Source organism: Uloborus diversus, chromosome 8 (genome assembly GCF_026930045.1).
Source record: "Uloborus diversus isolate 005 chromosome 8, Udiv.v.3.1, whole genome shotgun sequence".
NCBI lineage: Eukaryota > Metazoa > Arthropoda > Arachnida > Araneae > Uloboridae > Uloborus > Uloborus diversus.
The window spans coordinates 80,306,644-80,333,347 of NC_072738.1; the positions used below are offsets into that span (position 1 = coordinate 80,306,644).

At 31.9% G+C, this 26,704-nt stretch overlaps 1 protein-coding gene across 1 annotated transcript; it reads left to right on the forward strand.

Moving 5' to 3' along the window:
* Positions 1–25,073, forward strand: LOC129228305 (ER lumen protein-retaining receptor 2-like). Its single transcript, XM_054862980.1, has 4 exons — positions 1–186; positions 2,039–2,298; positions 14,858–15,110; positions 24,774–25,073. The coding sequence occupies exons 1-4, from the start codon at positions 96–98 to the stop codon at positions 24,806–24,808; spliced, it is 639 nt and encodes a 212-aa protein (XP_054718955.1). The 5' UTR covers positions 1–95; the 3' UTR covers positions 24,809–25,073.
* Positions 25,074–26,704: the final 1,631 nt, after the last annotated feature.

Genomic DNA, 26,704 nt, shown 5'->3' on the forward strand with positions numbered 1-26,704 from the left:
TCCTTGTTTATGTCAAGTCGTCAGGCCACGTCACTGTAGCGAATGCCAGCTCTTCATAGTGATTTGAGTGCTGGTAAATTCATAGAAAAGGAAAAATGAATGTTTTTCGATTAGCGGGAGATTTGTCCCACCTTCTCGCCATCATAATTTTAGTGCTTAAAATATGGAAGACGAGATCATGTGCAGGTAATCATTCACAATCGTTCAAAGATGTATTTTTCAACTAATATAAAATCAGCCGGTTACCGGGTTCTTTAAATCTCATGTCATTTTGCAGTATACATACTATGATATTTTTATTGTATTTTTTGTAACTTTTATGCCACTATAAATCAACGAAAGAATTTCGATAAAATGACTCATTATCTTAACATAAATAATGGTAGGAATTTAGTGTTTAGGCTTAGTGTTGAGATCAACAACCCGCCATGATTTTCGCAGTATTTTTGTAATCCTAGCATTTTCTAAAGGTTGTGCGAATTTAATCTAATTTAATAAATTCCTCTTATTATGTTGCTTAGAAATTTCGGATCTTAATCTCGGGAACTGTTGACATTATTTGCATTTCTTGCTAGGACATTTGTACACCCAGTTGAAGGTTTTCGGTTTGTCCTGCACCTGATAAATATTTGTACTGTTTCGTGCTATCGGAAAAATGAGCAATAGGATATTTCATTTTCTGGGAAAGTTCAAAGTAACAATTCGATTTCCGAACCAAATGAATTTAAGATGATTATGAAGAGCAAATTTATATAGTGGGCCTGCACGACGACAACGAATAAAATGAGAAATAATCGCTAAAATTTAAAATGAGCTGTGATGTGCATGATAGATAGAAGAACGATCATAGTGTGGATAATTTTTTGTACTTAACATAATTTTTTTGTGTGTAGAATGAGTTTTATAACGGTTTTTACGTCGGAAGGAAAAGTTATTTTTTAATGCTTATATTTGTTATATGCATCTTAAAAAGCCGCTAAACATGTAAACATACAGCGACCTTTTCCCATTTTCCGACTTTTCTAGGCTCTGCAGTAAAATATTTGACGTCTGTATGCTTGTTGATGTGGAGGTATTCAAGATTCTTCTCGTCATTTTCATTCGAATCTGCAAAAGCAAATTCTCACGAAAAGCTTGCACAGTTGCTTAGTCTAACAAGGATTCACACATTGTTTGTTTCAATTTCATAAACGCAAGTGAGAACTTTCATTTTTGCCCATCATCTAAGTTTGTAAAAAAATCCTAATTTTCCCTATGTGTAGACAGGAAAGGACACAATGCTCATGTCAGATCCATGAAGAGAGAGAATACTGCTAAAGAGCAGTATTCTAAATGAGTTTACTTCTCTCCCCCCCCTCTCATTCAAGCTTCAGACTCGAGGGTTTCCCCATAGTTACCATTATTTGTGGTTTCACTGGTTTTTTTTTCAATGGGGCTTTGAAGACGACTCTGATTTTTTTAATCCAGACCAGAAGCCAAACAATCCCTGGTGCAGCACCCCAGAGGTATTGATTAACTTGGAGGACTTTGTGAACACAAACATATTTAACGTGCCCCAGTGACTATTAACGATCACGGAGGATTTTCGACCGGCTGGGATCGAATTCGAGACCCTTTGGTTATAAGTCCGATGCCCTACCGATCAGGCCACCAAGCCCCACACACCCCTATATAAAGCTTATAAACCAAAGTAGAAGATTTTGATTGCTAGACAAAACTTTTGTTTCAACTTATGTGCATATTTAAGATGAAAAGACAACTGAGCATTGGAAAGTATTGAATTATTTTGGGACCCAATGAAAACTTGAGTTTAAGGAATATTCAAGTTTTTAGGCTTTAAATTATCATGGATTTACTGTACTTCTATCGTAAAGCTTTGTATAGAAAAGAAATGGAGGACTTAGTGTGATTATAGTTGACTCTCGATTTAAACAGTGAACAACTGGAAACCATAGTTAGTGCTTGTCAAAACTTGTTTTATGCTTACATGCTGTTTAACAAATGCTATACATTGTCTCATGCCCTTTTTAAATTTTAGGTATATCGGGAAGGAGCCAAATTCTTTTTGGCTTGGTTTATACCACTCGCTATTTGGATCTATTCAGCAATTTCATCTCTATTTATAACTCAGTAATGAAAGTATTTTTCATTGGAACATCTCTTGCTACTTTGTATTTGATCTATGTGAAATTCAAGGCCACCTACGATCGCAACCACGACACCTTTCGCATTGAATTCCTTGTCATCCCTGTTGTTGTTTTGGCTCTACTTGTAAATCATGACTTCAGCCCACTTGAAGTAAGGAACATTTTAAAATTATATTTAACTTATTCAATTATGTGTACAATTTTTTACAACTTGAAAAAAGCGCATTGGGAAATGCAAAAAAAAAAAGAAAGAAAAGAGGGCAGGGCACATTGAAGGTTGCTTGAAAGGGGGCAGGGTGCATTTCCCTCCTAAAAGCGTCTGGGGGAAACATTAAATAGTAAAACTTGATTTTTATTGTATTCAGAACTTAAAATATGGGCCATTCTATGTTCACGTGCGGAGCAATTAAGACTCGATAATTTCGCCCACATTTTGTTATAGATCTTAATACGTTTACTGAACAGGAGTGAGCACATTTTTTAATCTTTATATTTGATACGAAGATACGTCTGACACAGTATTATAACTTAGTTATGTAAAATTTGATTTTTGTGCGGTCGTCTTGTTTGGGACATCCAAAGTCAACCTCTTATAGTTTGTTGCATGCATTACTTAATATAGTTGCTCTTTCAATATAGCAATGACGAAACAAATTGTAGGTTTCGAAGGCTAAGGTATCAACGTAGAGGAAACATACCTCATTTAGAGAGATAATAATTCAAACCCTTGAAAAAAGAGCCGCATGAGACGGTTCCTATATTTCATAAGAAAGAAATAATTTTTAAAGGCAATGACAAAATTTTTTGCTCAAAAAGTCACACACACAACTCTGATTTATTAAGCAACAAAATTTTCTGCATTATCCTTTTAAATTAATATTGTTAAGGAAATGTATAAAGCATCATACAGTGAAACCTGTGTATAACGATACTGTCTACAACAATAACCTGTTTATAACTATTTTTTTTGGCCCCCAGCAAAATGTCAGCATGAATAATCAAATTGTCTATAACGATAACCTGTCTATTATGATATTTTTTTGGGTCCCAACAGTATTGTTGTAGACAGGTTTTATTGTATGTGGGATAAAACTATCATTTTCTGTGGAATGGCCCAAAGAAGTTAGCCTTAAAAGTACCTTTTTTGAATCTTTATCTTCTTCTTTCACCTTTCAACTGAATTTGAAGTTTCATTGAATTCAAAGGAGAGGATGAATTGAGCACTGTGAAGGAAAAGATTTTATTGTAAATCTTCATAAATTTCTTTTTCTCATGGCCCTTCCAAAATAGATAACAGAACTAGTGCAGTAAGTTATGTGTCTGTTAAATCTTGAACCACACACAGAAGGCTTGAGATCACTGGTGGATATACAGATCCAACCATATATGCATAGCTAAATAATGTAGATGCGCATGGCGTGCACAGATACATTTGCCGCTGTGCAGATACATTTGCTGCAAATATGTATTTTGCTCAAAATTTTTAAATAAATATCAATTTTAAATAATGGTTATCTTGTAAATCTGTAGTTAAATTAATGAAATAAATCTCTTGCTTTCATGGAAACATGATTGAAAGCAAAATAAGCATTGTATTACTGAACATTTAACCTACCCAATGTATATTGCTTTAAATACCTGGAGATAGTTTTGAGTTGTGTGCATAGATACTTTATATTTTTATCTTACTATGCATATATGATAATAGTCGTGATATGTAATGTGCCCTGAAACCAGCTCAATACCAAAATTTCAACATTCTCAGAAAAAAAATAAAAGAAAAAAACATTTTCAATCACTTTGCATTCCTTTCCTCAAGCTGTCAGCTACAGATTTAATCTCATGACAGTTACCTATATAAGTAAGAAAGAGTAGAATGAAAGTATTAATACCTTTTGTTAAAATTCTAGTAACAATTATTTCTCTCTTATTGATTGACAGGCTTGGTAAGTTATTACATTAAGATATTATGAAACCTTCCTTTTTTAATTTAAGTTTTTATTTATGAGTAATCATATATTTCACCTTAATTGCTAAAATGTTTTAAAGTTCATTTCACTCAAAGAAAGTTATGCGAATTGCAAGTAATTATAAATATGCTTGTCAGTTGTAGAAAATGTTTAATATGATACTAAATCTTTGTTTTTATTAACATCAGTTGTCAGGATTTACAGAACTGTAGGTATATTAAAGAGCATAGTTTTGGTTTGAAAGGAATTTTTAAAATTCTTGGTTTTGTTGTGTGTAGAATTAACCATCAATAAAAAAATTGATTTTTAATTCTGACTATCAACAAACAAGTAAAATGAAAAAGAAGATAATGAAGTTTTTCAGTTTCTAAATTATGCTATTTTGTTTTGTTAAATCCCTTAAATGTATTGAGAATGCATTTAAAATAAGAAGTTAATTAATAAATTGCCTTGTATTTGAATGGAAAATATTACAAATCAACATGTTCCTCTAATTTTATACTAACTATAAGAAACATAATCAAATATTAAAATACCAGAATTTTAAGCAAATAAAAAATTTGATATTCATTTATTCAGGTAAAATAAATATGAGCAAATAATTTCTTGCTTTTAATAGGTGTGTTCTAATCCTATTCATGTAAGTGATTAAATGTTTTATCATTAACATTTTTTTTTATTGAGTGCAGATGATTTTTATCTTTTTAAACTTTCTGCATAAAACCCTTCATAAACAGATTTAACTTTTTCAAGTGCTCTGAAGTTTCTGTGTTTCAATTTCAATGTGCTTCTCAGGCATCCATTCTGAGATTTTTTTTTTACTATGATGAAATTTCAATATATTTGTTAACAATTAATATGTTTCTAAATAATACAGCTTGTTAATAATCTGTCAAATGTTTGAAATTAGTTATTCATTTATTTATTTTGAAAATATAAGAGTTTTAAATTCTTTTGAAAAGGTATGAGTTATATTTTTTCCCCTTGAATATTGAGTTACCAATTGTCTTCCATTCAAGTGTGTTACTTGATTGTCAAAAAGAACCATGCAATTTTACTTACTTCTTCAATATTTTTATCTTGAAATTATGGAATTTAAATTTCATTAAATTGAAATCATTACATAGTGCCAGGGTTTGAAAATATCGGATACTTTGATCTATATCCAATATTTTCAATCAGTGCAAACTTAAGTCTTTAAATAGTAACTGCTTCCTCAAAAAACTGCTGTTTATTTTCTTATCTTATTATAATGAATCAATTTTTTTTCATTATTTATATTCATAAATATACATTTTATATAAAAATTTACATTGATTTGAATGGCATTTAATTATGATATTTACAATCATTTGTAAAATGTGACAATTTAATCTATTTTAACTAAAGTACTGTAAACCTTCGTTTTACATGGGGGGTTATGTTCCAAGGAAATGCTGAGACCTAATAGTAGTGTTAAAATAGGGTCAGGTTCCGTAGATAACAAAAAAAACCCACTTCATTCTAATGATGTCTAATTGTAATAATAAGTATAATGAGTACTTATATGGGTGTTTATGCATGACATGCGTAAAGAAAACATAAATTAATTTCATGTTCTGTTTATAAAGAGGAGCTGGCAATGATAGTCTTTTGGCAGTCATTAAGAATTTTTCTCTGTAATTTTTTGCAGAGCATTAACACATCCATGATCACTTGCGTCATTTCCGTGATAGAATCTTCCTTCACTAACAAATGAGAAAGATCATTTTTATCATCTAGGAATAGTGATGTAAAATACCCGGGTATTTATTTTCAGGGGTAAATACCCAGGGTATATACCCGGGTAAATACCCAAAGTGGGTATTTACCCGGGTATTTATTTCAAAAATTTATATTCAACTAAAATAATATAACCAACCTTATACAAAACAATAAATTTTTGCCCAAAAATTCTTTTTGATCACATATTTAAAGAAGTATTGAGTGAAACAACTTAGCAATCTAATATGATATTCACATTAAATGTGCTGGATATGCCTAATCAATGTTGATAGCCAAATTTCAGATATAAAAAGTCATCCTACAAAAAGTAAAAACCTTAACTGGTTACAAAAAAAAAAAAAAAAAAAAAGCAAGCATCAATTTTTTAAGGTTCTAGTCTTTTATAACCTAGTAATATATCCCTGCACGACATCAAAATGCAACAAAATGTTGCTCAATTTATTATTACTATTTATTTACCTATATCTTTTGCAGAAATTTCCTCCAAACCTAGTTCAAGTGTTCAGGCGTATTCTGCATCTCATATATATGTATATATATATTTATAAAATAAGTAAGCCAAATTCCAAATATTAAACAAATTATATAAAAATAATAATAAAAAGGAAAATTGCAAATAGCTATTAAATAAGAAATGATAAAGTGTGAATCCAGAGCTCATCAACCGTGGAGGATTCATTAAATATGATCAGAAGACCAAAATTTTAACTATGAACTAAAAGAGAATGTTTAAGCTCCAGTACATGCAATGTAGAGTAACATTGGGCAAATGCACCACATGCTAAACTATAAACAATAAACAAGAGCTCAAACCTAAAACTAATAGCAGGGGATTGCGCCTCGACTAATTAGGAAAACAAGTTTCGATAATTAGCTATCCACGGATATATATATAATAGACACGCACGCACACACAAAATATACAGACACATTTAAAATTCAAAAATAGAAAGGAACAAAACAAAGATGTTCTGAAGAATGGACCTTGCGAACGAAGTGGCTGGTCTATCCCGTGATAACGTATCAGTCCTTAGTTCGCTTATTTCATTTTGATATTTTGACTTTGACTTGTTATTGTATTTCAAGCATATGTATTGAGTGGGAGAAAAAATAGAGACCTTTCAGCTGTTTTACAATGTTTAATTTAAAGAACAAAACAATTTAATAAAAAAATAAATGCAGTACAACATAAATGTTAGCATAAAAATACTTAATCAATCCTTTTTCTTCATAATTTCATCAAGTCTTTCAATAAAAAATATTATAAACTGTGTAATACATATGTATGTATCAATTTTACTAATTATTTCATATTTAGATTTAAAAAACAAATTCCCATTCACTTTTTGCATTTTTTGTAAAATACCCAGTTTTTGGGTATTTACCCAGGCCTTGGGTAAATACCCAAAAAATATTTACCTACCCACTGGGTATTTACCCGATCCACATCACTATCTAGGAATGGCTCAAAACTTTCAATGTGAACGTTTTTGGTTGGGTGTCACCGTTGTCGGTATCCTCGTTGGTTTTGGCTGCCTTTGTCACTCCTAAATAAAAACCTCTTCTTCCAGTGAGTTCTGAACTGTGGGAGTTTAATAACTTTGAAAGAGCTCTGGAACCAATCACATAAAATGTCTCCTGTGGCCCAAGCTCGATTATTAGCATGCCAAAATGCAGTTTAATAACATGTAATCTGCAATCTTTAGGAGTTTGAATTTTGAAAGAAGGAAAAATTTTATCTGTATCCATTGCCTCATCCATGTAAAACTGAAACTCATCCGCGTAAAATAAAATAAAGGTGTCAAATCTTAAACGCTTATAATCGAAACCGCGTAAAATGAACCTGCGTAAAACGAGGGTCTACTGTATAGCATAACTGATACATTTCTATTATTTTAATTGAATTACTTAAGCATTAGATGCTTTACTCATTTTTCTTTGGTAATCTGCTTCTACAAATTTTATATATTTCAGAAATAAATATAGTCAGTACACATCCATTAGACATTTTTTTTCTGACCAATTAAAATTGTTGCATTAATAATAATCTTATGAATAGAAAATAAATAAGGAATATTTATATTATTTACATTATACATTTACATTAATGATACATTAATATGTTATATATATATATGCATTACCAGGGGTCTGGCCCTAAAACGGACCTTTCACAAAATCCCGATCAACCAAAACAGACCTTTCACAAAATTCTGACCAACCAAAACGGACCCTTCACAAAATTCTGATAAACAAGATCGGATCTTTCACAAATTGTTTATTGAAAGAGCAAATCTGAAAGCAAAATAACGCATATTTCTGTGTATAAACCGATAAATTTTTGGAACCTTTTCTGAAGTCAAATTAGAGGGATCAGCTTATACAAAATCGGCTAATTTTGAAAAGAAAAAAAAAAAGAATCGACACTCTTGTGATGCTCCTGCAAGCGATGAATAATTACTACTGCCAAATAAATATAACGCTGGTTGTTTGTTTTATCACAGCTAATTAGCAGTGGTGTTGTTGTAAACTTTTCTGAAAAGGTATTGGTGAGCACTCTTCTCCCCACTCATGATTTAATAAACAATAATAATATATATCTGCGAAATGAACTTAGAACTTCAAAGGGATAGTAAGGGTGGGGAAAAAATATGATCGTTTCAGATAGGGTTACCAACTTCAAAATTATCATCACTTCGAGTCTGGCCTTAAATCTTCATAATGACTTGATTAGAAAATATTCTCATCACTTTACCAGCTTGTAAATATTTGCCTTTTTAAGGTACGGTGTGCAGTGTGATGTTTAACTGTTATTTTAGAAGAAAATTATATGGGCTTTAATTTTTCGATGCTAACAAGGATGATTAACTTTAAATAAACTCTTTTAATTACGGTTTTTTTTTTCTTTAGATGTCTACATTTTGAAAAATCCAATCTTATAGCATCCGAAATGAGAATCATATTTTGTTCTTTTTTCAAGCTAACTTCGCTTTATTAGGATGCAAATAAATGAGAAGTCTCTTTATTTTTGTTGGAACTCGCATTTCAAGTTTTTAAAGCAAAATTCCATTTTCTTTTATGAGTCAAAAATTAAAATGCTGAATAGATGGTTTAATTTTTTTTTTGCTTCAACTGTGTCCACAGATATTAATGAAATGTTTATCATAGGTCTCTAAAATGCAGTTTTAAAATAATTTTATAAAAAATATTTCTTTTACAAGCGTTTTTATACTTTTGATGCCTTCACTTTGAGAATTGCGATCTCTTTGCATCCGCTATGGGAATCCGATTTTTCAAATTTTTGATGTTTATTACACTTTGTTAAGAGGTAAACAATTAAAATATCTTTTTATTTTTGTTAAAATCATGGAATTTATAAGTTTTAAACGAAATTCTCTTGGGTCAAAAAGTTAAATGCTGAACCCCCTTGTCTGAATTTTATTTTATTTATTTATTTATTTTGTTACATTTATTTTAAATACTGTACAGAAATATTTCTAGTATAATTTAACATAATGTAGAATGGTAGATAAATATTGATACTTGAGAGAGCGATGCCCCCCCCCCCCCCCCCGCGCCAAATATCAGAAAAACACTCCAGAATGATATTCCCGACATATTAAAGGAAAACACTCAACTTTAAGTTTGATGCAGTTTGTGCCATCTCTAAATTCTAAAATTTTGTTTTAACAATTAAATTAATTCGCAATTTTTTTTTTTTTTTTTGATTTTTCACAAAATTAATTCGTTTTTCACAAAATTATTTGATTTTTCACAAAAAACGGACTTTGTGAAAAATCCTGGACAGACCCCTGATTACTTTTGATTATTTTCAATAATAAAAAAATAATATTAAATGATTAATACATTTAACTTTTATATAGCAAATGTATTACGAAAAATAAATAACAAAAATATCAAAATATGATATTTTCAAAATAAATTTTGGTTATATATCATGATACATATCAGCGAACCCTGCATAGTGCATTCTAAAGTATAGAAGATGTCATCCAAGGTTTTAAATATACGTCTTCTGCTAACATACCATATCTTTTGCAATCCAATATCTTGTACTGAAGTGATGGTGAACTAGTGGTTAAACATTAATATTTTAAACTGTACAAGATTTTTAACATTCATTGAGTATGGTGCATAGCTCTTGGTACAATAAATCTGATTCCAGGAGAAGGGGTTTTGTGCTGAAATACTAAAATCAGTTCAAGAAATTCTCGATAATCATCTCTTGAGTTGTAGTGAGACAACAATTGTTTAACAGATTGTATTGTAGTCCTTTACATCAGTCACTTTTCCTTATAGTACAGTAAAATTAGGCCAAAAAATGGCCAAACCCAAACATCCAAAAAAAAAAGGTGAAACCTGTTGCAAATTACTTCTTACCCTTCCAGCAAGAAGGGGTAAAAAGTCCCAGCACTTTGCGCGTCGGGTTTTGGGGGAAAGGGGGGGGGGGAGAAATAATCCTCTATTTAAAAAAGAATAATTTCTATTACTTAAAAAAAATTCTCAAACCTCGCAGAAACCACTCTATAATAGTAAAATAATAAACTCTCACACAAAAAAAATTCTAATTAACAGGGGTGCACAGGCGGGGGGGGGGGGGAATGGGGGGGGGAGGTTCATGGAGCAGCTTTGCGTCATTGAATTTTTAAGACAGTTTTTTCAAGGGGTATTTCTTTCTTTTTTGAGGGCTTTTATTCTGGAGGGATACTCCGTCACACTTAAGGGGTGCGCCATCGCTTTTTTTTGGGGGGGGGGGGGGGGGGTACCGTGAATTTACATTCTAAAATCAACTATTGCAGCGAAATTCACGAAAAAATATCACTGATTTAAACTTTTCCGAAGTACAAAATGCCGCACAATGATATGGTAATGTCAGAATGATAATTCTAAAAGATCTAAGCGAGCTCAGTAATCAAATTATTTGTGACTGGCGTTATTAAACTGTTTAGAGAGCTGGAATACAAAATTCCTGTGCAGCATAAAAAAAAGTCCAAATTGACCAAGTTTCCCTACTTCTTCTTGATTGACAAACTTAACTATTCTACAATCTTTTGCCATCACCGTAAGGGGGGAAAAACCGAAATTGCCAATAGTGAGACGGGCAATGCTGCAATTCTGCACCCTCTAAGTCGGTGGGGGTTCTCATTAGCAAACACCAAGCTGCCTCTCTTTTACGCAGCAAGTTATGTGAATTATGCTAAATATGCAGACATATACTTTCAACACTATCTCAAACTTTTGAGTACATTATGCGATAAAAAAAATTTAATGACATCAAACATCAGCTAAAAACATCAGCTATCCAACGATCTAACGCAGTGACAAATTCAGGTGGTCTAGAATGTGTAGTGATTCAACGATAGAACAACTCTTGATGAGAGCAATGAGCAATACAACAATAGAATGCTAAATATTTACACCTTTCTGTCTCCCAGTTTGGAAATCACAATGCGTTTTTAAAACCCCCAGAAGTTTCTTCCCTCTTAAGTTGGTAGTGGTATTGCTCGCTGATGATAAGGTGAGTTGCGATGAGATCTTTAACTAACGTTCGGGTAGTAACATCAAAGGATATTGAAGGCAAACAATTTTGTGGCATTTCTTTGTAAAGGAGGTAAACAGTTATGTCTTTAGCTTCTGTTACGAGAGTAGTTACTATCTGTAAAGATGTGTAAGCCCAGACCATCTTTTACACCGAATGGTATGAACAGTAAAGATGGAATAAATTGTTAAAAACTTCTGGTACGAGTTATGCGCTGATCCTCCATCAGTATTCGATGAATCTGGTTTCAGAAGGAAAGAAATCTTATATCGTTAAAGTGCTATTATCTGAAGCAAAAGATTCATCCACCATCACAGAACGAATAGCTGGTGTCATATACGAGGCAGTGAGAAGCAAAGGGATGTAAGTGGACATTTTCAGGTTTTGAATAAAACGCGTTTAAAGATAAGGTCCTAGGTAGGCTTTCATTGATTTTCTTTTCTAAATCATGCTGCATAGAAGCAACTACCAGGTCTACTAGTACCATCTCTTGCCTCAAGATAGAGGAGAAGTTTACCTACCATTTGTACTGGTTATCTCCAAATTTTTAATTTTGCCGCACTTGCATCCCTTCGCTTCTCACTGCCTCGTATGTAAAGATGGAAGATACCTGCTTGATCATATTTTTGGTAATGATCTGTAAGCTTCAAGGAAATATGCCAGCAATGCAGTGTATAGGTAATTTGTAAGTATGGGAAAGCTAGTGTCATTTTTGATGGGTGCAAACAAACCACCACAGAAAGATAATCTGCGTCCTATTACAACAGCCAAGCCTTCTGCTCTAGAAGACTTTCTGCGTCTCAAATCTTCTGCTTGCTCTGAGGAGTTTATTGGATATAGTGAATGTTTGAAAAGTGTGAAAGTGTACTAAAGTGCTCAATTATATGCACAAAGTGTGTTAGACATAGTTGCAACAATTACGATTTTGCTGAGGATCTAGATTCCAAAAAACATCTTGATAACGAATACTTTTTGTTACAAGCTTAGGAGAAATCATTTGAAAGCAAAAACAGTTCAGCGTAATTTTTCTGGCCATTTAATCAAATGTGCACCATTAGAGGGGGGGGGGGGGGGATAATATTTTAGTATATAATTTCGTTTTGAGAGGTCAGCTGCTGTTCTTATGGGGTTGACAGTCCTGATTTAATGCATTTTTGATTTGCATGAAATATTACTTGTACTTGAAATAAAAGTGGGGGGGGGGGGGGTGAGGATTTTTTTTATTTGGCGAAGGGGGGGGGGGGGGTGCTGTAGCTTTGAGAGAAGGTGCACTATCGATCTTGGAAGATGGACACACTCGATTTCTAACTTTAACTTAGCATAAAATAATGTTTCCATATGAAATGTATGGAGGGGGGTTCGGGGGTACTGCTTCGTTTTACGGGGATAGAGGGGCTCTGTAGCATTGGAGGGTTATGTCATCCCTTTTGGGGGTCAAACACATTTAATTTAATGCTTTTAAATTTAGTAAAACATAATATTCTCACTTTAAATTTATTCTAAAAATTCTGGAAAAATACCCAAAACAGCAATTTTTAGATGCCCCCCATTCCAAAACCCGACGCACAATAGGGTGGGACTTTTTACCTGTTCTTATTGGGAGGGCAATAAACAATTTGCACCAGGTTTAGCTTTTTTTTTTTGGATGTTTGGGTTCGACCTCTGTTTTTACTGTACTATTATTATTGAGTCTTGTAATGCATTTATTCTTATTAATGAATTTCCAGCAGGCCTAGAATCTGTTACATAGAAGTGCATTTATTAAAAATGATTCCAATAATCAATTCCATAATGTGGTGCAGACATTCCAGAATTTATTATTTCTTAATTTTTTTTGTACCAGTAAAACAGGTGCTATTGCTTTTACCAGCATTGATGCTTCTTCGGTCAAAGCGCAACACTTTGTCAACTTACAAAGGATTGGGGAGAACTGCATTAACTGCAATATCTTACAAAAAACATTTGAATATTTAAAAAATATATTTCCTGGCTAATGTTATGTTGAAACTAATGAATAAACATAGCAATTTTATGATGTAATTAATTTTTGTTGATAGAATAATTAATCATATTTGTGGTTAGTTTGGTCCTTTGTCACATATATTAGGCAATAATGCAAACTTCATCTACTTTGAGCTACCTCTAAAGATTATTCAAATTAAATGTTATAGAATTTTGTTCTACTATTTTCTAATGTATTGGAACCAAAAAATAGGATTTAAAAAAATTTTCACCTTCGAAATTTTGCACCACCCTATGCCACATGTAAGATTGGATGTCAACTCACTTAGACAATGCACTAGGTCTACAAATGGTGAGAAACCAATATGCAACCCCATTATCAAACAACAATAACTACCAACATTTTAAAGAGAAGGCTATCGTCCTTTCTGTCTCCCTGAAAATGAAAGGAACCGGGGAAAAAAAGTGACGGAACTAAAAGTTGATTTTTAATCACCAATAAATGCTTAATGATCGACTTTGTATTTATGAGGAATTTACCAGGTCTAAATTATTTTTAGAAACTCTTTATCTCCCTTGGGAGGACAAAATCTAAATACGTAAATTACTTCATACTTGCTCAATTTTTTGATTGATTCTAAAATTGTTTCCTTAATTTTCTCTGAAGAACTGTAGATATTTTATTTTTGAAACATGATTTCATTTGGAGATTTGTAAATGAGCAAATTCACGGGTAATTGAATTTGTGCAAACCATTTTTTTTTTTGCTCTGGAATATTGTATTTTTAAAGCTGTATTTAATAGTATATAGTTGAATTATCGAAATACATTCTGGAAGATTTTTAAATGTTTATTAAAAACATGGTAACTGACTGACATTTATGAAAGAAGTATGTCAGTCGGTTATTATGCTTTAAACGGTCTTTTCTAGAAATGTATTTTGAGAATCAAATTATACCTCTGAATTCAGCCTAAAAAAATACAACATTCCACGGGAAAAGATTTTTTTTACAATGTATATTTTTCGTTGAATATTACAGAATATGTATTGTTTTGCTTCAAAAATGTCTGTCAGTTACCCGTGTACTAGCCCAAATACAGACAAGCTTGCCCAATACAGTGAAGCCACGTTTGTTTATCTTTTATACATTTTTATCAATTATACGTTTTTTAATTGGTTTCTTCAGAATCTATTACATATAAACGTATATCTGTTATATGTTGTTTCATTAATATGCCTTTTTTATACAATCTCTTCAAAAACCTTTTAAACTGTGCATCACTGAATTTTCACTTAAGAATGCATGTTTGAATAAAATAATGAATTAACTTAAAAAAATTAATACTGCTGTGCAGACAAACCATTTTTTCCGAGTTTTCTCTTGTCTGTCTGTTTGGTTATTTTATATTTGACAGTAACTTATCAAGCTCTAATAGCATTTTATTATTTTTAGATTCTTTGGACTTTCTCAATATACTTAGAATCAGTTGCGATTTTGCCACAGCTGTTCATGGTATCAAAGACAGGTGAAGCTGAAACAATCACTTCCCATTACTTGTTTTGCTTGGGTTCCTACAGAGCCCTCTATATTTTGAATTGGGTATATCGCTATTATTCTGAAAATTTCTATGATTTGATTGCCATCATCGCTGGTATTGTACAGACTGTTCTCTATTGTGACTTCTTTTATTTATATATTACCAAAGGTAAGTCAATATTTACATTATGATTTTTTTGTTGGAATTATATTTTCAATGTTTTGGCTGTATAAAATGAGATTTTTTATGCATTTTGTGCTGAACTATATTTTAGTTTTTTGAGTCCGTGGTTTGAAAATACGCTTGTTTAATTTTGGCAACTAAACATATTTTATTATAATGCCATTTTCTCTAAAAAATAACTTTGGTGCTGTTATATTCATTTGATTTTGTAAGTACAGCATTAAGAGACAATCTTCTGCATATTCTTTCTTTTTTTATGCATATAATTTATGTTCATTTATTTACAGCTTACTTATTTTGTTTGCATGGTACAAAAATTTGAAACAAGCTGTATGTGTACTAATTGCGTTGTTTCAAATAGTAATCTTCTGTATCAAGCTCACAGTTCTAAGGGTATTGTTGTATCAAGCTTTCTTTGCTTGATACAACCCTTTAATCATTTTTGCTCATATTGCAGTGTGTGTGAATTTTCACTCATTAATTGTTTAGCCTAGTCGCTTATCCTTTGAAGTTATTTCTTATACATTAAAGTTATTCATGTTTTTGTTGGATTGTGCTCAAGAAGATGATGATGGTAGGTCCCAGTTTTCATGCATATTCCCCAAAATAAAAATAAAGGAATAAATAAATAAAACCAAAAATTTAAAATTCTTTCTAAAAAGAAACAATTTCTTAATTCAAAAATATATTTTCCATTTCGAAATTAGTTCGCTTTAAAATTTGAGTGAAGATTAGTCTTCTTCAGTTTCTTTGATTTTTCTGGAAAAAGTCATCTTTTAACTGCAAAAAGAAATTATTAATGTCATTATCATTAGTGCAACCTGAGTGCAACCATGAGCCCTTTTAGTCTCATACATGAGCCTGATATTTCTTAACTGTTCAAATGAACAAAAAGTAGATTTTGACTATTAAAATGACCTAGTATGAGCCCCTTCTGTTCATAAGCTGCTGTCCTTATCAACCTGCACAATCAGGGCCACCAAGAGCCAATGGCCCCCTTGCCAATTTGGTCACCGGGTCCCCCTCTAACCCTAAACCTTGCCAAATTTAAACTGCTCTCATTCCGAGCCATTTCTTCTCAAGGGAAGGGCCCCTAGTTTCCAACTAGGCACACGGGGAAGGACCCCTAGTTTTCAACTAGGCACACGTCAGGGTTGGGTTTTTACCCGGAAAAACTGGTTTTTATCAGATCAGGACATGGGGTTTTTACCTGTAAAAACCTTAGAAATACTATTTACCCCTGTTCATTTACTAGCAGGCCATGATTTTATTATTTTGACCAGTAAGCTTCTTCATATATTATAGTTTATTGTCATCCATTATTTTGTTTAAATATACTATTACAAAGTATTAAAAATTAGCCAATAACGATTACACTGTTGGAAAAGTTATAAGATGCCAGCTTTCTCTTGAGTTTTCGATGTAGAAATGTTTTTTTCAAAATAAGGGGAAATGTAGCGGTACAAGTTTTGTGAATAATTCCATTAAATTTTCAAAGCTTGTCAACTGCTAATATATTTAACATTAAAATAATTCATTTGTCATACATGTGTATGATATGAATGTTGCATATGCATGCTTATGCACTAACTTCAATTTTGCTATGGACTGTTAAGAAAGCACAAAAATTAAGATAGGTTAATTTATCTTCGGTCTTATATTTAACTAGTTTGGTGAATTTGTAATTTTTTTTTCTTGTTTTAAAAATTTAGCGTAAAAGGGAAAAAAAAAGAATTGCATTTGATTTGCGTTGTGTGAACTTGAAAATTATCTGAATAAAATTATAGGAAACATCATAGGCAATTTTTAAGCATGAGAATTTTTATAACATATTTATTACTCATTAATATAATATTTTTGCATTAAGTCATAAAAACAATTTTTTGTTCTTCTAAGAGTTGGCAAGCATTTATTTTATTTATATACAACCTCAATATCTCGAATATCTCAGGAGGGAAAAAAATTAAAGATATTGAGTTTTGCAGTTATTAAGGTTTTGAAAAAAAAATACTCTAGTAACTTGCACAATTACATACTTATACAATATATACATTTATGTATGTACTTTGGGACCACTTTGAATTATGATTAATAAGTTAGTCTTCAATATTTTACTAGATTTGAAATTTTATAATTGTCAAAAGTGTACAGGGTGAGATTTTGAAATGATGAACAATTTCAACTTTGTTTTTATACCCAAAAATTTAAAAATTCCAATTTTATCTTCAACTAGTAGCCCCCCCCCCTTCCCCCACATTCAAAAACTTTTCAGCAGCCATTTTGTTGGAAAAAGAATGATGAAAATGAGAAACACATTTTCCGTTTTCGCTTGAAAAATCAACCCCCGTTTCTCAAAGTGGACAACATGTTTCAAAGAGTAGCACGAAGATTCTAAACTCTGGGGAAAACACTAAGATAAAAAGAACTACAGCTCACCCTCATATACTATTACATATACTATCACACTCCCTTATTATCTTGCCCCAATCCCTTATTCTCAACTTCCAAAAAAGAGATGAAAAACTTCAACCTATTGTCTCTGAAACTGGTTTTACTTCAAAAATTGCCGAAGAAAAACAACAATTAAAACTTGCTTTTGTGGAAAACTTTCTATATTATCAAGGGTTTCAAAAAATTTCGAGATAACCATGGAAAATACATAAGCGTTTTTATGGAAAATGCAGGGTAAATTGTTTTTGATGTATCAAGAGTTTTGATATAAAGAGGTTACAGATATTAAGGTTTGACTGTAATTAAAAAAAAAAAAAATCGATACAAAGTGTTTTTAGAACCAATTATTTTTCTCAAAATGACATATCTTTGATACATAAAATCCGCAAAATTCAATTTAAAATTCATATTTCATCATCACCCATAGTGTAACATGCTACAAAGTTGAACTTCATTGCTGCTTGAAAATTACTTTTAATATAATATTTAAATGAAGGGACTAAAAAACTGAGTATAAGTAGGCTTGCCAGATTTCTGAAATGTTCAACTGGGACACTAGAATCCCCCCCCTCCCATCATCGCTAGTTCTCTAAAGGGTACGCACCTGTGGCTGATTTTTTGAGTGTTTTATTGTTCAGTTTATTCTCAATGTCCTATGACAATGTGGTACTAATTATAAATTACTAATAATAGAAAATGACATAAGAAGAAAATTTGAACATTTAACTTCTTTGATCTAAATATTTACAATTTTAGAAAAAATCTTTTGAATGAGGAATATATATATATATATATATATATATATATATATATATATATATATATATATATATATAAAATTGGACAATATTTAGACAAACTTTTCATTTTAAAGGAATTGTCTGGTTTTAATCTTGTTATAAAAATCCTCTCGAGCTAGTTTGGTGTTAGTTTTACAAATCAACGCTACAAATGATAAATAAATTATCCTAAACAATCCATCACAGTTAATTATTTTTAGACTTTTTTGGTCATTTGTGATCAAATTGATCTTTTTCCGGGACGTGAAGTAAACCGGCTGGGACACCGGGATTTTGTCTGAAAACCGGATGTCTGGCAAGCCTAAGTATGAGCGAGGTTCCTTTTTCAGCCTTTTTTGCATTCCCGGAAGTTTAGATTGTGAAAAGTTTACATTAATGTCTTGTGTAATTTCCAAAACTTTTTTCATGTTTTTAATTGTTTACTTTTGTTTCATAAAATTTATACAAATATTCTGAAGTTTCATAATTGTTTTGAATAAAATACAAATACAAAAGTGACGACCAGCAACAGGCTCTGGGCCCAGCTAGACTGGTCCTAGTCAATTTACAATCCCCAGTGAAGATCAATGGCCCTCTTAAAACTGTCTACTCCTTTGCTCATTACCACCTCTTCCGGTAAGCTGTTCCAAGGTTCCACTACCCTGCTAAAATAATAATTTTTCCTAATATCCATGTTAGCCTGAGATTTAAATAGCTTAAAACAATGACCCCTTGTCCTGTTTTCAATGCTAAACTTTAGCCCTGTAACATCATTCGTTTTAATAAATTTAAACAGCTGAATCATGTCCCCTCGGTCTCTTCTTTGCTCAAGACTGTACATTTTTAGCCTTCTAAGCCTGGAATCATAATCTAAGTGGGAAAGTCCACTTATTAGCCTTGTAGCCCGCCTTTGAACCCTTTCCAATACATTAATGTCTTTCTTAAGATAAGGAGACCAAAACTGAACAGCATACTCCAAATGGGGTCTTACCAAACTTCTATACAAGGGCAGAAGAACTTCTTTAGATTTGTTTGAAATAGATCTATTGATAAACCCAAACATCTTATTGGCTTTGTTGCTAGCAATGCTGCACTGTTGGCTAGACTTTAAATCCTGACTTATTAAGACCCCCAGATCAGTAACTTTGTCTGCCTGACTAATGACTGAACCTTGCAAATAATAACTTGTACACTTATTTCCATGCCCTAAATGTAGCACTTGACATTTCCCAACATTAACAGCCATACCCCATTTATCAGCCCACTCCGTAATATGATCTAGATCCTCTTGCAACTGATTTGCTTGTTCTTCATTTTCTAGTCCTCATAACTTTGACATCATCAGCAAAACAATTCATGTTCCCAGAAATATTTTTGTGAATATCGTTCATAAAGACAATGAACAAAACAGGCCCTAACACTGATCCTTGAGGAACCCCGCTTAAGACCTCACTCCAATTAGAATAATTTCTCCTTACAACTACTCTTTGTTTCCTTCCGGTCAGCCAGTTTTTTACCCAAATGAAAGTTTTCCCTCCTATTCCTATATCAGCTAATTTGCTAAGTAGAGCAACATGCGGTACCTTATCGAAAGCTTTTTGAAAATCAATGAAAACAACATCTACAGGCTTCTTATTGTCCAATGCCATGGCAACTTTGTCATAGAAATGTAATAAATTAGTTGCACAAGATTTACCTTTCCTGAAACCATACTGAAAACTAGTCAATAGATTATTAGTCTCTAGAAAATTTGCTATCTTAATTTCCATCAATGTTTCAAAAATTTTGCAAACCACTGAAGTTAGACTCACAGGTCTATAATTTCCCGCACTCCCTTTAGACCCTTTCTTGAAGAGCGGTGTAATGTTAGTCAACTTCCAGTCCTCTGGCACTGTCCCCGAATTTTAAGAAGCATTGAAAATGTTTGCGATTACATCTGCTAATTCCTCTGCACATTCAACTAAAATTTTCGGATAAATATTATCTGGCCCCGGAGCCTTAGTCTCTTTAATTTTTTATAAATGAAGTAAAACGTCATCCCTGGAAAATACAAAGTCCTCAAGCTCTACTATAGCTTGTGTCCTGTTGGTGTCAACTGTTGAGATACAGTTATCGTTAAAAACACTCGAAAAAAGTTATTAAGAACATTAGCAATATCACTATCGTCCTGAATTAAAATTCCGTGCTCATCAACCAGTGGCCCAATATGACTATTTCGAACTTTCCCCGAATTAGCATATGCAAAAAACCTCTTGGGATTCCTGTTTATGTTATCTGCCAGTCTTTGCTCCAACTCTCTTTTCTGCATCCGTACCAAATACTTAAATTTACGCCTTGCCTTACAATATTGGAGCCTATCTGCACTATGACCCGTTTCTCTAAACCTATGAAAAGCAACTTGCTTGTAATTTAGAGCGTCTTTAGTTTCCCTGGAGAACCACATTGGCCAAATTTTAGTGTTGACACCCTTTCTCCTAAAAGGAACATGATCCCTAACCGTATTCGCTAGATTTTCCTTAAACTCTGCCCACTGAAGATTCACATCACTATTGTCCAATCCAGAAGAAAAAACTGCATTCAAACTCTGCCGAAGTGCCACAAAGTCAGTATTTCTGAAATTGGGCACAAACCTAAAATTCTCTACTTTGTGCATATCAAATTTAATCCCAAACCTAATACTGTTGTGGTCACTATCTCCAATGTGTTCCCCTACACATAACCCCAGAACGGAGCCTTCCATGTCGCTGAAAACTAGATCCAAAATCGCGTCCTGTCGAGTACCCCGAGTTACAATTTGATCTAAGAAACAGTCACCAATTATTTTCAAAAATTCCTCTTCTCTGCTATTACTATGGTAAAAATTATTCCAATCAATTCCTGGAAAATTAAAATCTCCCATTATGATGACTGACCCCTTGCTAGAAATGTCACTAATAGTTATTAATAGATTATAAATTATATTTTTAGTAGAATGATACAAAAAAGAACAATTAGTATTTAAGATTTTTGGAAATTTGTGAAATTTTACTCAAAAAACTAGCGTAAAATAATACCTCAGATTTGTCCACATTTTATGGGTTGTTTTATACTTTGAAAAAGAATATTTAAATTACTGTTAATAAAGCAGAAAAAAAAAAAGCATTCCTCATTTTGTATATGCTGTTGTAGATGAAATGGAAAAATGTTGAACAGGAAAAATATTCTGATTTTATTTCAATAAGTACATTAGAACCTCGATTAACGGAGGTTTTTGTTTACCAAGCATATAATGAAGTCTTTTTTCTTTTTTAAATAATGTAAATTCAATAAAAAAATGATGGATTTTCAAATTAAAAACAAAAATATTTTGTGGAAAATTTGGTTCTCTTAATGCAACTTTCAATGTTTAACTTGCCAGTGTAAAAAAAAAATTAGATTAGTTTAACTTAAGATAAAATAAATAAATACCTTTGTGCTGAATAGTAAAGTCAGACCAAACAACGTAAGTAGAAGCACAAATTTGTAAATTACAGCAGACACGTGTTTCGGCGTTACAGGGAACGCCTTTTTCAATGCAAAAAATAATAAGCTTATGGATGAAAAGACATCCGACAAAAGCCAAGAGCAGATAAGCATGCAGCTTAAAAGATAAAAACAGCGGATTAGCCAAACACCAATGACAAAGTTATAAACCGATCAGGAACCAATAGGAATGCAAGCAAAGGCTAGGAGCTTTCTCTTAGGTACGACCCAGAAAGAAAGAATTCAATTGGACAAGGATTAAGCCGAAGCTTCAACAAAAGGAAAAGAAATTGTCAGTAACCGTGAACCGCAAGAAAGGAAAAGCAGAATGGAAAACCATGAAATAAAATAAACAGAAACAAAAAATATTCGAAAAAAGGAAAAATAAAGATAAATAGAAGAAAATTGGGGGGGGGGGGGGGTCAATCAAGACAAAAAGGTAAAAATAAACAAAGGAAGATAGAAAAAAAAAAAAAAAAAAAGGAGGGGGGGGGGGGGAATGGGGAAGGAAGGACAGTATTAAAGATATGGGAGATATCAGATCTTGACTTTTGGGAATCCTTTCATATTTTGAGGAACAGTTCTAACTTAGTTAACGATCTTAGTGCAGTTCCATATTTTTCTAACATTTGGCTCCCATATCTTTAATACTGTCCTTTCCCCATTCCCCCCCCCCCCCTTTTTTTTTTTTTATCTTCCTTTGTTTATTTTTACCTTTTTGTCTTGATTGACCCCCCCCCCCCCCCAATTTTCTTCTATTTATCTTTATTTTTCCTTTTTTCGAATATTTTTTGTTTCTGTTTATTTTATTTCATGGTTTTCCATTCTGCTTTTCCTTTCTTGCGGTTCACGGTTACTGACAATTTCTTTTCCTTTTGTTGAAGCTTCGGCTTAATCCTTGTCCAATTGAATTCTTTCTTTCTGGGTCGTACCTAAGAGAAAGCTCCTAGCCTTTGCTTGCATTCCTATTGGTTCCTGATCGGTTTATAACTTTGTCATTGGTGTTTGGCTAATCCGCTGTTTTTATCTTTTAAGCTGCATGCTTATCTGCTCTTGGCTTTTGTCGGATGTCTTTTCATCCATAAGCTTATTATTTTTTGCATTGAAAAAGGCGTTCCCTGTAACGCCGAAACACGTGTCTGCTGTAATTTACAAATTTGTGCTTCTACTTACGTTGTTTGGTCTGACTTTAGTTTAACTTACTACAAGTTATTTTCCTATTTTAGTTTATTTACTGTAAAACGTTGCTTTTTGTATGTTCATTTTCATCTTTTAAAAATATTCTATTGTGTTTTCAATTAATACATTCTAAAAATTTGCAATCCTGACAAGATTTTATACAAAACTTTTATTAACCGAGATTTCTAACCTCCAAGGCACTAGCGGTTCTACTGTACTTTCATGTTAGAGGTAAAATTTCGGCCCCTGTAATTGACCTTGCTCTTTCCTTACTGTAAAGTATAACCATTATTAATTAGGTGTTATAATTTTAATAGTATTTAACGATAATTTGCTCAACCTAATATTGACTATTTTTGTGTTCTAAGCTCTACAACATATATTATGTTCAGAGTTTAAAAATTATGTTTGGCAATATGTATAATTATAAATTACTTTCCCTTAATCTCTTAACTCTCATTGCATGTTTACAAATAATATGAGGGGCAATTCCTTACTTATTTAAGGATGATTTTGGCAATTTTTGGCCCCCACCCTCACCCCCATGTAAGGGTATGTAAGATTTTTCAAACCCCTTCCGCTATTCTTAATTAAGATACCATTTTGTTTTTAAAAATAATAAAATGTTGTTTGAAAAGGATCAGTTACACTAAAACTCCCAGTTTGACGTAAATTGAAGATTTTTATTTTTCAATGTGATTTTTCAATGTGTTTTTATGTGATTTGATACTAATTAAGAAAAGAACATGCCATATATGGTGAAATTCTTTTATTATATTTTACACTATTCATTCTTTGTAAAACAAGTAAAAATCAGCTTGTCCTAATGCATTTTTTACCTCCCAGACGCAAATGAAATATGATCTCTGTCAAACCACTTGATAGTGCAATTTCTAATATAAAATATCGACTTAAAAAATATACCAGAATGGGTTTGAGTCCCCCCCCCCCCCGCGCAAAAGTAATAGTATATAGAGAAGGGTATTTAAGGACAGACCTGCCAACTCTCCCGTTTTTCACGGGAGACTCCCGTTTTTTACTCCATTCTCCCGGTTGTACGTTTGAGTATCCATTTCTCCCGTTTTTTTTTTTAAATTCTTTTTTTTTTCTTTTTTTTTAAAAATTAAACATTTTTAAAAAAAAAATTCTTTAAAAAAATTAACTTGAGATTCAACATGTAATATAATATATAGAAATTGCATTAACAGGGAAAAAAAAGGTTGATTTTTGTAACTTTTATCTGATATTGAGAAAAATAATAACTTATAATAGAATATGATATTGTATTTTGAATAAGTGTCGCGAATATTTAAAAAATAAAATAAAACTTAAGCAATTGATTATATCTGTATTCATTATATTTTTTCAAACTGTCTGTCAACCGTTTTCAATCTACAGTACATGAATTTTTAAAGAACTGCACTGGAATGGTACTAAATTAACACATTGTGTAACATTAATCTACTTTAAACTAGAAATACTTGATGTAACAGTGTTTTTTATTCATTATAGCATCGTTTAAAATCTCCCTTTTTCTCCCTTAAAGCTTTGAGTAGATCTCCTTTTTTTTCCTTTCATAAGGTTGGCAGCTCTGTAAGGAAATTATCTTTCGTATACATTTAACAAGAAATTGCAATGTGTTCCAACACATCCAATCACTGATAGTTGAGCTTTATATTCCTTAAAGAATAATTTTGCTTTTTTGCATTAGCTTTAATTAATTATTTTTTTCTTCTAGTCATTAAAGGCAAAGCCTTGAAGCTGCCGGCATAAAACTGAAATTTACGTTTGCATCAGTAACTTGTGCACATCTCATCAGAAGTTGAGAAGATGGCGTTTTTTGAGAGCGGACCTTCTTTATATTCATCTATATTTTATTCAGGTTTGAAATAAGAAAGAAACCATTTTCATATAACATTGGTTTGGTGTGCTCCAGTGTTAATTGTACGTCAAAACTTGGCTCATTCCTTGGGGTGCTGGTTCAAGCCCAGGATTTAAAGAATGAATATTTCCTTTCAGTCGTAACATTTTGCTTTAAGTTTAATGTTTGTGCATTTCTAAGCTGCAGAATTTTTTGAAAAAATATTTTTGTTGTTTTTTTATATTCAATAGTGGGCCAATTATCTAAGTCCTTTCTTATAAAATTTTTACATCCAGAATTTTGAAGTGATTAGGAAATCAGGGTTTCAAGCAAAAACAAATTCACTATAGGTTTTTATAGTAATAAAGAAATTAAGTTACCAAAGATGTTTTTGAAGTGCACATTTGTTGCCAGGAAAAAAATTAATACATATCAAATCTGATTTAAATGGATCAGATTTTGAAACATATCTTTTTCTGTAGACGTAAATTTCATGTCTTTTTTTTTCTATTACATTACACAAAAATTTATTCTACAATATAAATCATTTATTCAAAATAAGAGCTCAGGTTCTCATAAGGATTCACATGATTCACTTACGGATTCACATGATTTTCAGTGCAATCGTTGTAAAACATTTAGGGTACTAAATCTTTAGGTTGAATTTCTTGAAGCTGTTTGGAATTTATTACAAGTAATAGTGTAATAATGAGTGAAACGGTGTTTTGAAACGTGATTTTCCTAAAATTAGGGAACTTTTACGATGCATTCTATAAATTAATGAATCAGAGCGAAGGGGGAGTTGTCAGGTAACAACATGAGTAAGATTTCTCTTAGTATGAAAAAAGTGTGTGGTTTTCTGTTGCTATTTATTTATTTGGAAAACTTTAAGATAATTGGTCTACAACATTAGGCTTTATAAGTTATAATTTTGGTGTTTTATGCTTACTATATTTCACTGCTTTGAAATGGAATTACATCATCCTCAGACATGTATATATTAGAACAAATCTCAATTTAATCCTCTAACAAAGTATGAATGAGACCATTGGGATGTAAAGAAATATGTGAATTAGACAGCTAATGTATTAAGGAAAAAAAATGTAAATTTATGGCTGTATGCATTCTGAAAACAATTATGAATCTGATGTTTGTTTTGCTTTTCTTTTTATGGTTAAGTTTTGAGAATATAATTATGGCAATTTTTGCTTATTGTATTTCAGTCAGTACTTATCTAATTTTTCTATTTTATGTGCAAAAAAAAAGTATTTTGTTTTTTGAAGCTGACATTTTTATTCAAATGTTGTAAAGACTTGCAGAAAATAAAAACTAGTCTGCAAAAATGTATTGTATTTGTTTCTATAGTTATACATTTCCTGCATCATTTAGTGTAGGAATTTCGAGTTTTTTGACTCATCTGAAGTATGAATACTCTTGCGTAGCTAATGAAGTTTGCATTATTGAATAACAATGCTGCTAACAAAGAAGTTTTTACTTCATATCAACAAAAATATTTTGAAAAGCTGAATGGTCATTCTCAACATAGCGTAACAGCACCAGTAACCGACAAGGGTCCAATAACAGACAGTCGTTTGGATTTAAATAATAAGAATTTTGGGCGAGTAAAGCTGATGTTGTTGTGGCTCATGAATTTGATGGAACCATCTAGTGTTATCAGAGTGAATTTTATGAGAAAGTTAGTATTTACAAGGTAGTGGAGGACGGTTATGAATAGCCGCCACGAGGTCTGTCGGTGCTTGTAACTTTGAATTAAATAAGGATTTAGTTCTAAAAATAAAGAACTTTTG

Bases quoted from the DNA above. Each gene is read 5' to 3' on its own strand.
- LOC129228305 (XM_054862980.1), top strand. From the start codon at position 96: ATGAATGTTTTTCGATTAGCGGGAGATTTGTCCCACCTTCTCGCCATC. The intron at 2,299-14,857 runs GTAAGGAACATT...TATTATTTTTAG, and splicing joins ATGACTTCAGCCCACTTGAA to ATTCTTTGGACTTTCTCAAT. The intron at 15,111-24,773 runs GTAAGTCAATAT...TTTTTCTTCTAG, and splicing joins TTATTTATATATTACCAAAG to TCATTAAAGGCAAAGCCTTG.